Source organism: Arctopsyche grandis, chromosome 5 (assembly GCF_051622035.1).
Source record: "Arctopsyche grandis isolate Sample6627 chromosome 5, ASM5162203v2, whole genome shotgun sequence".
Lineage (NCBI taxonomy): Eukaryota > Metazoa > Arthropoda > Insecta > Trichoptera > Hydropsychidae > Arctopsyche > Arctopsyche grandis.
Window position 1 is genome coordinate 32,070,816 of NC_135359.1, and position 12,788 is coordinate 32,083,603.

At 35.5% G+C, this 12,788-nt stretch overlaps 2 protein-coding genes across 2 annotated transcripts in view; one reads left to right on the plus strand and one right to left on the minus strand.

Moving 5' to 3' along the window:
• The window catches only part of LOC143912008 (uncharacterized), a 439,734-nt gene that overhangs the window by 243,682 nt on the left and 183,264 nt on the right, over window positions 1–12,788 (minus strand). The window lies entirely within an intron of this gene.
• LOC143912214 (bridge-like lipid transfer protein family member 3B) overlaps window positions 6,757–12,788 on the plus strand; it is a 28,095-nt gene continuing 22,063 nt past the window's right edge. Inside the window, exons 1-5 of the mRNA XM_077431466.1 lie at window positions 6,757–6,988; window positions 8,768–8,969; window positions 9,141–9,335; window positions 9,404–9,508; window positions 11,718–11,841. Of these exons, the coding sequence (XP_077287592.1) occupies window positions 6,945–6,988; window positions 8,768–8,969; window positions 9,141–9,335; window positions 9,404–9,508; window positions 11,718–11,841 (670 nt within the window). The 5' untranslated portion in view covers window positions 6,757–6,944. The remainder of the gene's footprint in view (window positions 6,989–8,767; window positions 8,970–9,140; window positions 9,336–9,403; window positions 9,509–11,717; window positions 11,842–12,788) is intronic.

Here is a 12,788-nt window from a genome sequence, read left to right on the forward strand (position 1 = left end):
TTTTCAAAAAGAGAGCAACAAACGGTAATAATTTTTAAAAAAGTGCGATATTGAGCAACACTTAAGATCAAAAAATGTTCAAGTCCTTCAGTGGTTGATTTTTTTAAGAAAATGGATTCATCAACTTCGAAAGATCTGGAAGTTGCTGCGACGGAATGCGCCTGGGCTTATCATACGGTGCAAGAGAACCATAGTTTTCGCTCAAACGATTGTGCTTCAAACGTTTTGAACAAAAATGAGCTCGTACGAAAACAAAAGATATTGTTGTAAATATTTTAGCACCAATAGTAATAGGTGAATTAAAAGATCGTCTCAACAAATGCACTTGTGTTACTATATTAACTGATGCTTCAAACCACGGAACCAAGAAAATTAAGAAATCCTGGCAAGAATTTCATTCTTATTTAAAAGCAAACCCAGTGATACGTAAGAAAATTTGTTCATCAGAAAAATATAAAACAACATCATTTTTTTTATATTTATATTATACAATCCTGTTCTTTTCTTTTCTTGTTTCTTTTTATTAATAAACAAAAACTATGAAAAAATACGCGTTTTCAATGTGTGCCGCGAATATCCAAAGGTTACGATGCTCTGCTCTAGCTTGTGCAATTTGTTCTGTCGTGCAACGATTATATATTTCGCGTCCACCGTGCTCTTCTATATATTTTTCTTGTCAAATTCCTGTATTTTTAAATTTAAAAATTCACATATTCTACAAAAATCTCAAATTCAAGTGGTGTTTTAATTATATATGGTTTCATGGCTAATCGGAATCGTTAAAAATCCGAATGACTCCGACCCAGATTTCGTGTTTAAATCACATTTTTTCTTCTTTATGATGTTTATGAATGTTAAATTATTATCTAAATTTGACTAACCGATCTATTCAGACCTGAAAGGCTGAAACGTATTGATTCCATCCTTATTTTTATCTCGTGTTGAGGATAAATTGAGGAAAAACGGGGTATTTGATTAATTCGTTACACCAAATGCGTATATAGTTTCGTGTATGCATTCATATAATAAAAAACAGAAATTGAAAGAAAATAAGTTTGGCTAAAAGTTAATGATTTACATAGGCACATTATAATAGATATACATATGTATGTACATACATATATATGGCAGCCCGAAGTTTAGAGATATCTGAAAATTAATCCGATGGGGGAAAAAAATAATTTGATCAATACCAATTTAAAAGGAAATACGGAAAACGATATTAGATTAAGGATATCGATTTCAGTTTTAATTTAAAAAATTCAATCGCTATATTTCACTGTTTATTTACATTTGTATGTAAAATTACATTACATTAATTTGACCAAATTTTTGTTCCTCTTTTCCCGTTTTATTTTTGATATAATAAATATTGTTTTTTTTTGTAACAAATGAAAAATTCGTCGATTTTGCCGCTTTTCCGAGTCTTTTTCAACAAAAATAAATATGTATATAAATCGTGAAAATATCTTATTGTTTAAGGTGGTTTTTTTTTGTAACAAATGAAAAATTCGTCGATTTTGCCGCTTTTCCGAGTCTTTTTCAACAAAAATAAATATGTATATAAATCGTGAAAATATCTTATTGTTTAAGGTGGTTTTATACAATTAAAATCCCATAATCAATTTACAAATATTTTATTATTCCAAAGATTAACCTACATTAATTTATAGTTGTTACAAAAATATATTTTTTATTAATTGGTTCTCGAGGTATTAATTTGATCTTATGACGAAATTCCAGCTTTTTCTCAATTAATTGTACTGCTCGTTACAACTTGGCATTCTTTCAACACTAAAACTGCTTTAAAACTCATTTCTTTCAATTAATTCATATGCTCGTAAAAAAATGAAAAATTATTTTTAATTACAGACACACCCTCGTATACTATATCGTAAATAATACTGATATCATCACATTATCTTCTCATACTCAAATGATATGACTTCGCATTTTGGATTTTTCTCAGAAGTATCTGTAAACAATAATAAACATACGTGCTCAGTCAAATTTAAAATTATATACAATTGAATTAATTGAATTAATTACCAAATTTTCATGAGAAGTCTTTTCTTGTTGTTTCCTTCTGGCGATTGCAGCGCTGGATTCTCTTGATGAAATTGGCGTTGAAAATTTGGAAGAACTAGAAATGGTACTCCGAGTCTTCATCAATTTTTGCATCAAAATGTGATTTTCTCTGTGTATTTCTTTAGCTCTTTGTTGCGTGAACGACATATTAAGTCTTCTTGACTGACCTCCGACAGTTCCACTATGTACAAAAAAAAGAAAAAAAAACTCAAAGCAATACGGAATTATAATTGTTCAGCACTTATTGACTAAGACGAAAAATGTTGTAAATTCTAAACAATTACTCTAATTTTATCTTCATACTTTTATCCCAAATACCTACCTAAGAGACGTATTACTACTTGACATAGTCTTCGACAATCCTTTCTTGTTCTGGACGAGCGACGATTTTACGTCCACTTTATCTGGACTCTTTCTCATCTTTTTAGATTCAACTTGATCACTTCTAGCTGATATATGAGGAGAGTTTTTCTTCATTACTATTTTAGAATGAACAGTGGCTACAGTTTTTATTTTTCCGCCGTCGACTCGCTTTTCTTCTTCTTCATCATCATTTTCGAAATCATCAGACGCATAATCGTATTCAAAATCATCTTCTTGCATAATTGATCGATTTTTGGATATCGAAACCGAATATTCACCATTATCCAATTGAAAACTCTTATTTTCACTACTATTTTTACCTAACAATTTTTCTTTACACTTGTCTGTCAAATTTCCCATTTCTTCAAAATTTGTAGCTAGTATGTTGATTTCGTTGTTATTTTCTTCGATTGATGTAAATTTCTTTTTAATTTTGACACCTTGTGCAAAGTCGTGCTTCGATACATCTCTAATATGATACGACATATTCAGCTTTATACTTGATCGTGTGATAAAAATTTACTCGAACACTTTAACGGCAGCATTTTTGACTTTAACGGCAGCGCTTATGCTTTCATTATATTTAATTAATGTTTATGTACGAAATATTTGACAATATCGAGAGAAATACACATTTTACACTACAAGAGACTACTTTCAGTCAATACGGGCGCACCGGCAACAAACACTGTCAAGTTGAAAATATTGATTATTTTTTGTCGCGAGGTAAACAACCGGACTTGTTTGGTTGTTCAACACTAAGTAACGTCATACTCATAATATATGTATAATACAAACCTTTAATTTATACGATTGTGAAATGATCGAATCATCAAATATCTACATACATATATGATAATTGATTCGCGCCAAACGGAAGAACATAACCAAATAAAAAAAAACATATGAAAAACTTTTTCAAACTTTGAAAATTAACTAATTTTACTAACGTATTAAAATTTAATAAAAAATATATATTAGAAATTAACCTTAGCTTAAAAAACAAACATCCAAAGACATTCTAATTTAATATGCTTATAGAAAACGATTAACAGAATTTGATTAATTATTACGCCGAATCAATATTTGCAAATGTTTGTGTTTCGATTCAATTTTCAATCATTGGAAAATGTTTATTTTCAACAACATCCTCAAATAACGTATATTCCATATTTTTCACTCAACACACCTTGATTTATATTTATTTACCAAGAAATCACACCTATAACCAGCAAATGTCAGCTTATTCAATCATTTTTGTATATAGTACATATACATATGTATATATTACTCACACAACCATTCATATTGAAATCAAATATCTTACATATACAAAAAGATGTCAAAATGTGATAATATATATTAGTTTAGGTATTTTAATGTAAATATTGAACGATCGGTACACGTCAACCAATATATGACTAGTAGTCATCGTTCAATCAGCGATTGAGACTTAAAAGTTATAAGTGAATAGTGCCAATGACGTTTCGCGACTAACTAACCAATAAATTTAAAGTTTAATATAAAAGGGCGGCACATTGTTCCGTTGATTGATTTAGATATGATCACGAACAGGATCATATATAACTCGTCAACAAAAACAACGATTAAAAGTAGACCAATATCAAAAACATTGTTGTTTCTTTCAAAGCTGGCTATCCGAGATGTGAAAAATAAGTTACTTCAACTGCTGCGTCTTTCACTTTGAACTGAAAGCCCCTCTTCCAGGCCGCGACGATCAGACAAATTTGTGCAACGCACACAGGCGGCCGAAAGAAATGAGTCGAAAAAATTATATTCCTTAAAAAATACGAAATAAGACATCGCACCTTTTAAAATGCATTTAGATTGTCTTGTTGTATACTTGTGAATTACTGTTGCAAGTCACAACTTGTACGAAATAACGGGAAAGCAGGTATAGCTTCGGTTCGCATAGAGTTAGGTCTTTTATGTTCTATTATCTTTGCGACTGCCAGATGTATTTCTTCAAGGATGTCAAGTATTGGTTAGTCATCGAAAGAACAATATCCTAGATGTTGGAATGGGAGTAAAACACTATATTTTCATGAATGAACTTAACGCCCAGTCTCCCTTGTCGTCTGGTCTTGTTCAAAACTAAACGTTTTGGTTTTCTTGGTTAATTTTTATTGTGATTAAAAATTTCAACAATATATACATATATTTTTTATATATTTATATATATATATATAACAATATATACCCAAAAGACAATTTTTGCCATGAAAATTGCGAATACGGAATATTTGGCACTCCAGTTCTCGTTAGCAAGATAGTTATCGTTAGTATGATGGCCTTTTCAGCAGTCCGATGTTCCATTATATGTAGATATTTTAGTGATTTTTGGGTGAGCGACTTGTGACCAATAATCACCGACCGATTCATACAAATGCTGATAAAATTAAAGAGCGTCCGATTTAAATTTGCACACAGGTGGCCGAACTCTGTGCAAAAGGCCCTGCCCTCTTCAATAGGCGTGGCCCTGCCCTCTTCAACAGGCGTGGCCCTGCCCTCTTCAATATTTTTCACACAAAGTTCTCTTATCGTTACATTATAAAAACGATTGAGCCACATTGACAGGTCTACCTCACGGCACCGACAGTGAAAAGGTCGAAAAAGCAAATATCTGAAGGCAAAGATCGAAAATCGAAGGATCAAAAAAAAGGGTGCATTGTAAACGGTACAATGTATATATAATTGTGGCGGCTCGCTTATACGACATGGTCGAGTTTGGTTGCCTTCCTGCGAGTGGGGACCAACCCGGCTGGGTTCGGAGAGCTACTACTCACTCTGTCTTCAGCTGTCATATAATAAACACGTGCATTAACATGCCAGTCGTCTCATTCGTTCATCCTCCATACTGGTGACCCCGACGTGATGAACACGCAGCCTCGATCAATTTCAACATGCCGCTCATCCCATGCCGCTCATCCCTGCCTCGCCGAGTCAGGCGGGAGAAGCTACCCGCCGCGCCCCCATCGCCATCAACACGCGTCGCGGCCCGCGGGTGACAATAAACGAGCAGACACGGCTACCTACCTACCTACCTACCTACCGACGTCCAGCCACAACGTCGACGACAGGTGCTTTTAAAAAATGGGGGAGCGAATGAGACGACGATCTTGACAGCTGGATGTGGAGTCATGCGCGATCCACTACACATAGAACGGTCATCCAGCACCACAAGACATACACCACCTCAGCACCATCATCATCATCATCATCATCATCATCATCATCAAGGCCCCGTCCGTCCCCACGAGCGTCGTCACGCCGAGACGGGCGGTAGCGCTACAACACCTCCACGAGCCACAACGACTCACAGTCCAGCTCGGAGTATCATCAACCACATCGATGCCCCTGCCGCCCCCGCCGCCCCACCAACCGACATCAGCCTCGGAAGAGCGGCGCCGCCGCAGCATCGCATCGCGCGACCATCGGACCACCCACCGTCCTGCTCGCGACGTCACCGCCCTCGAATCTACCGACCATTCAGGGCGGTACACCTATGTACACAGCGGATGACCCACGTCAACATTTTTTTTTTCTCCCTACGTAATAATTTTTTTCTCTTTGTGTAACAATAATTTTTTTTCTTTTGTAAAATTTGTTTCTTTGTAATTTTGGTATCGCTGATGCTGGGGGGGGAGTGATGTGGCGGCTCGCTTATACGACATGGTCGAGTTTGGTTGCCTTCCTGCGAGTGGGGACCAACCCGGCTGGGTTCGGAGAGCTACTACTCACTCTGTCTTCAGCTGTCATATAATAAACACGTGCATTAACATGCCAGTCGTCTCATTCGTTCATCCTCCATATAATATATATATCAGTAGCATGCGGTGAAATTCTCTCTTTTTGTCATACAGCCTTGTTTAATGTGCGCGCGCAGGATACGGGAGGAAAAGCCTGTTTCTCTTGTTCCTGTTGTATCCTGCTCGCGCAAATTAAGTGACGATGTACGACGGGGGGAGAGAGAGTTTTACCGCACGCCACTGATATATATACTAACCGTTTTTCATATGTATGCATGATAAACGAATATTTTCACGGTGACCCCACATTGACATAGTGTATATTGTTTTGTTGAAAATTCTGGTAGTTTTCCCATTCAACTCCACTTTTTATTCCAAAAGGGTAACGACGAAAAATCATTCTGACACATCAAACTTAAAGTGACGAAGCTGCATCCAAAATGACCGGAAGCGTTATCTAACCAATTAAACAGGTAGATAAAAAAGAGGTGGGATTTATAAGGCAGTAAATAAGCCAGCGAAGCGGAGATAATAGGGTGATCGATTTTGACAGGCGCGTAGGCTGTGGTCGTGCGATGGAGCGCTATGGCCGCGTGCGCGATGACGGCCACCAGTGGCAGCGGCAGTGACGTTCGCGATGCGATCCGTAGAGGTAGTCCGTAGCGGGTCGTAGCGGATCGTAGCGGCCCGTAGAGGCCCCCGGAGGCACCCCGCCACACCAAGATGGTCACCATCATCAAGAACCAGCTGCTGAAGCACCTGTCCAGGTCTGAACGTCGACACACGACACCCTACGCTGCCTACGATATGATACGATACGATACGATGCCCCACAGCTGATTGCGATCAATGAACACCTCGCTCCATTCAAACGTTCGAATGTCGACTCGAATACTATCACGACCTCTTTTTGGCGTTTCGCTACAATTTATCTGCTGGCCTACTTTTGGGGTGGCCAATTTTATTCCGTATTTTAATTTTTCTAATTGTACAATTAGACACGCGACTGATAATGAGCTATAATTGACATTCGTGATAAGCGGCCTCGATCTTATGAAACCATATGGTTATAGGATGTATATGGTCTTGTGTCTTTCGTTTCTGTCGATTAACGAGTTGGTTTTATTTTAATTGATATTGGAGTTACGATTTTCAATCAAAATATTCGACAACAAATTGAAGTAATCCTACTATAACTAGAGTATTGTATGTTTATTATTATTATAAATATGTTGCAATACAATACAAAATGCACACGTCTTCTTACAGCATGGAATATGTCTACTAATTGACACCTACATATATCCATTAATATACCTTTTTTGTCAAAATTTTAATATCTTTTTAAAAACTATATTTGTTATTTGGCTTGTATATTTTATCTACAAGTTGTAAGTAAATATACATACGTATATGTAGAGAAAACTGTTGGTTAGATTTGATTATTTTGATCAAAATCAATAACTTTATTAAAATTTTATGAAAATCTGGATACGAAATTATGTTCACAATACATCTTGTATCTATTTTAATAGCTACTGATCTACTGATCATTTTCTATTTTGCAATTTAATTTAATTTGGTTAGTAATCATAGTATTATATTATTCTAATTTTAATCTACAGCATAATAGGAAAAAGAGCTCAAAAACCTATTTACAATCCTTGGATACATACATGAGTACATACATCGCCTTATGTTTACTGTAATAATATATATGTAAAAACGGACGCGATGTATGTTTGTGGGTATGTGGCGGGTGCGTCGACAAGTATGGATATTTAAAAAAAAACATATTTTAGAATTATGAAGCGTTAGTACATCGATTTAGACTGCAGCTTTGACTTCAATACCGATTCCAGTTCCAGTTCCAATTTCGATTCTTTTTTCGGTTCCGGATTCCTATTTCAGTTCCAGTTCCGGGTTCCTCTTTTAGTCCCGATTCCTGATCCAATCATTGAGTTTCCAAAACCACCCATTGAAATTCCAACCGGCACAATACTAGTATATATAGAATAATGTATATATAATGCATATGTTAGGCAGTGCCGGCCTTACACCCAATGGCGTCTTCGGGTAATTTTTTCTAAACACCCTTAGAAAAAAATTTCGCCTTTGGCGCTCTAATCTTAAATTTTGTATGGCTTTTGGCGCTCTAATTTTAAAATTTAAAGCGCCTTTGACGCATCGAGCGGCGCCCTAACTTATTTGGCGCCCTCGGGCGCCGCCCGACCCAGCCCCACCCCTAAAACCGGCACTGATGTTAGGGCTAATTCAATATTATCAAAATTAATATTGATAACATTTTATATAATTATAAACCATATTTAAATTAAATTAATTATGTTATAAAACGTGCGAAACGATTTAACGTTTTTTTGTTTGGAAAAAAAAACCACTTCCTGTATATATTTTACATAAATACATTATCTTATCTTATATTATAGCATTGTATACATTTTTTTATGTTTACAAACCAGTTTTAGATAATAATTTAAGTGCATCGGAATCAAGTAATTCAACATGTGTACATTTATTGCTTTCAGATTTACAAAAAATCTATCGCCGGAACAGATAAACGTGAGCGCTTTAAAGGGCCAAGGATCGCTATCTTCACTTCAGTTGGACGAAGCCGTCCTGACGGAACTCCTCGAATTGCCGCCATGGATACGACTGGCTTCGGCTACGTGTGGACATGCCACTTTCCGAGTCCACTGGACCAAGTTAAAAAACATGCCTATAGAACTGGTAATTCAACCGTTGTTTACTTCCATTACTACTGCACGTTGGATGCATCCTGAATGTTCCAATCAATCACCCCCCCCCCCAACTATTGCATACTGTGCATCGTTTTTATTTTGACTTTAATTTGTCATGACTGTATTGCTTTTTCACATTGGTCACGTGTGCACTGTTTAGAACTTAGAAGATGTCCAAATAATAGTGGAAACGTGTTCCGAACTCCGAGGCGGCACAAGTCCGAGCCCCGTCACCTCACCTGCAGTACCACCGGCACGTTACAGCTTTATACACAAAGTCATAGACGGCATAAGCATCACCGTCAACACAGTCAAGATACAATTCACGACGCCCGTTTTTGTTGCGACCGTTCAGGTATTGTATACTAAATAGTATTTTAAATATCGTAATTAAATTTTTTAAACGTTCTATTGTGTTTTTAGATGTCCCGCATATCAGTAGAATCTCGTACACCCCAGTGGCAGAAAGGGGATTTGCGTTTGACTCGCCTTAAAGATCCTCAGACTGCTCAAATACTTATTTTTAAGGTATATATCGTATCTGTAAAGCACAATGATGATATTCCACAAGACATAATCAATCAGAGAAACTGAATTTAAAAACGATAATCTTTATAATTGTACTCCAGTTAACCCTTTGAGTGCTGAAGTAATTTCTGTTATTATTTAGAAATCTAATAGAAAGCAGGTATAAACATTGTAGCTAATACAAACAAAACCTAGATATCTACCGTCGGGGATTTCAATTTTTGTAAAGGTGTGTTTAGACTCTCTAATATATCTTATTTATTTATATAATTTTAGCTATTTAGCTAATTTAAAAGTACATTCTTAATTAATTAACTCTAAAATTTTATGTTTGACTTATATTTTATTTTTATTTTTATTACAATCAATGTACACTCGTCATTACAGATCGCTCCAATGCGACGAGTGTACGAGAACGGTCAGACAACGTATACAGTACGTTCAATAAACATATAATACAATAATTAATCAAGTACAGAAATAATAATCATAGAGACATCTATGGATTATTTTTAGATTTTGTGCACAATTATTATACACATAATAAACACGAAATTATAGAGATATCTATAGATTTCAGATTTCTGTGCATAATTTCTACAAATAATACACACAGATTTTTGTGACAACAGGAAATGATCTATTACATACCAACTTTCAGGAACCGTTTCAACAATGATCAGATAAAATTGGCAAACATCACAAAACCCCCAAATCTCACCAGCAGTTTGACGAGTCGAACCATCGATCGCAGTGGTGCTAAATATATATGCTACCATTAAGCCAAACTGCTGGCTTGTACTATATGTACTGTCCCTCACAGAGGTGTCTCTTAGCACCTCGCAAGAATGCATCCACTGTCTTAGAAGACCTGACGAATTCAGGGAGAGCATTGTACATGATCACACCTGTGAAAAACACCCCCCCAGCTGTCTTCTTTTTTCTTACTCTACTTACAACTAGTTTGTCCTTATTTCTAGTATAAAAACTATGTATATCTTGCAACAGTATAAAATTAATAAAAGAAGTCTATTAATGAATGTATTTTTCCAAAACTAGTTCCATACTCTTTATTGTTGTTAAAATATAATGCTCACAATATAAATGCCAAGCCACAATCTAAAATACTAGCAGGGTGTAAACCAGTCTTTAGTCTTTATAAACGTTGACAAATGAATGACATGGATTACACGACTCATATTCAATGCATTTGTTTTCAATGCTACCTGGAAAGGCTTAGCTGGTAGTATTCTTGTTTACTTTGTACATGCTCATAATACAACGCCTATCAGCGTTTTTCAGGCCCATAACGCCGATCGGTGTTGGTTGATCCAAACAAACCCTAGATAACTACCTCCGGGGATTTCGAGTTTTGTAAATGTGTGTTTATACTCTAATATATCGTTGCGTAGGGGTGAGTTCAGGATCCAAATGAAAAGCCAAAGTCGCTTCACAGCATTTATTGAATGATTCCGGAGGTCCGCACGTAACCAGCGCTCGCTCCAGAATAAATTGATAGCGTATATATGTACCTACTTATACAGGACAAGTTGCTCACCACAGCTTCCCCAATCCATTTATGTATTTATAATCTAGACACGTAGAGGTTTAAGTGAGTCTCACGTACTCGCCCGAATTCTGAGAGTTCTAACAAGTACGAGTTCCGGTCTGCCTAATCCGGGGGTCTCTATTATCCACCCCCGAATACACTTAGACAGCGGATATGCTCTCCCGTGTACCCACGTTATAATATCTTGCAATAATTTAAAATAAACAAAAGAAGTATATTAATGAATGTATTTTTCCCAAACTAGTTCTTCTTCATTGTTGTTAAAATATAATGCTCTTAAAATTAATAAAAATCCATCATGTGACATTCTTTGGGCCCATGGACATGTCGGAAAAACGCCGATAGGCGTTGTTCGGCATTGAAAGGATTAACTATCCTTTAATTGTAAGTTCCTTTAGCTTTAGTTTTGTTCATTGATATTTCAATGAATGGTTTTGGAAAGGAATAGATATGTGATTTGATTATAAACGAAGTGAGATTATAAACTTACAACTTTAGTGCATGATTTTGAAAATGTTACCAATGTGCTCTGGTTAGAATGCGGTTTACATTGCATCAATAACTCACTTTAGTCGAATCATCATTGTGACTTTCTTCATTCATTAAATTTTAGATGTATACGATTTATCTGATTTGCAGGAAGTGTCCTGGCAATCGGCACGAATAGAAGCACATGCTATTCGGGAAGGAGGTGGTCTTCCACCGCTCAGGCTGTTGACAAATCAGGCGTTTTGTCGGATCACTATTAAAAAGAGGCTATCAGGTTTGTACAGAACTGTAAACGCACACACGTTTTGTGTTATAAAACTAATTACCAACGTGTTATATATATAGCTGCATATGTTTCAATTTGAGGTGTCGAAATATTGGAAAAGTCATACATATTTTGTTGCAAAGAATCTTTGGTTATTCATTAATCATATTTCAAATGTAAAATACTTTATTAATAAATATAAAAAAATACAGCGCATTGATATGCCCGTCTCTGATTACACTGAGCAACAACAACAAAAAAATTAACTTCGTATTGATAAGAATTTCAGTTCAGTGACAGTTCGATAGGACGAACGGTATTCAAAAAATCCCCAAAATACACAGACACACACAATTTTTTTTTATAGATCTTGAAAACGTGATCAGTGATCGATTCTGAATTCGAATCAGTAAAAATACATATGTATATAAAGTTTGACCCACTGAATTCGAATATGAGAGTGATTTTTAATGGTTTATTTTCGTTAAAAATCATTTACCGCTCGAAGTATTACGTTTAGATAAAAATATATATTGAGATTGAAAACCAATTCTTGTAAATGTAGCAAAATATAAAACTAGCCCAATAACTCGTGAGAAAAAATTTTTATGACTTAAGATTCGCTATATTTGAAACGATCTATCATGAGACTTACGTAAAATGTACATGCTATCGCATTGACTCGACCCGCGATGGCCAATTACATTTCGTTTCAGTTTAGCATTGCATTTTGGTCAAGTAATGCAACATTGTTTGTGCGTATAGCGGTCGGTAGGATTTGACTTATTTTTTGTTAGTTTTGAGTTCGTTTTTCGTATTTTGAAATATTTACATTAATATATTTTTAATATAAAATACGCAAGTTGTTGATATTATTAATTTATTTATGGAATACGTATATATTTTATATCAATGGAAATTTATATTTTTTAGACGGTAAAAATTATTATCAACGT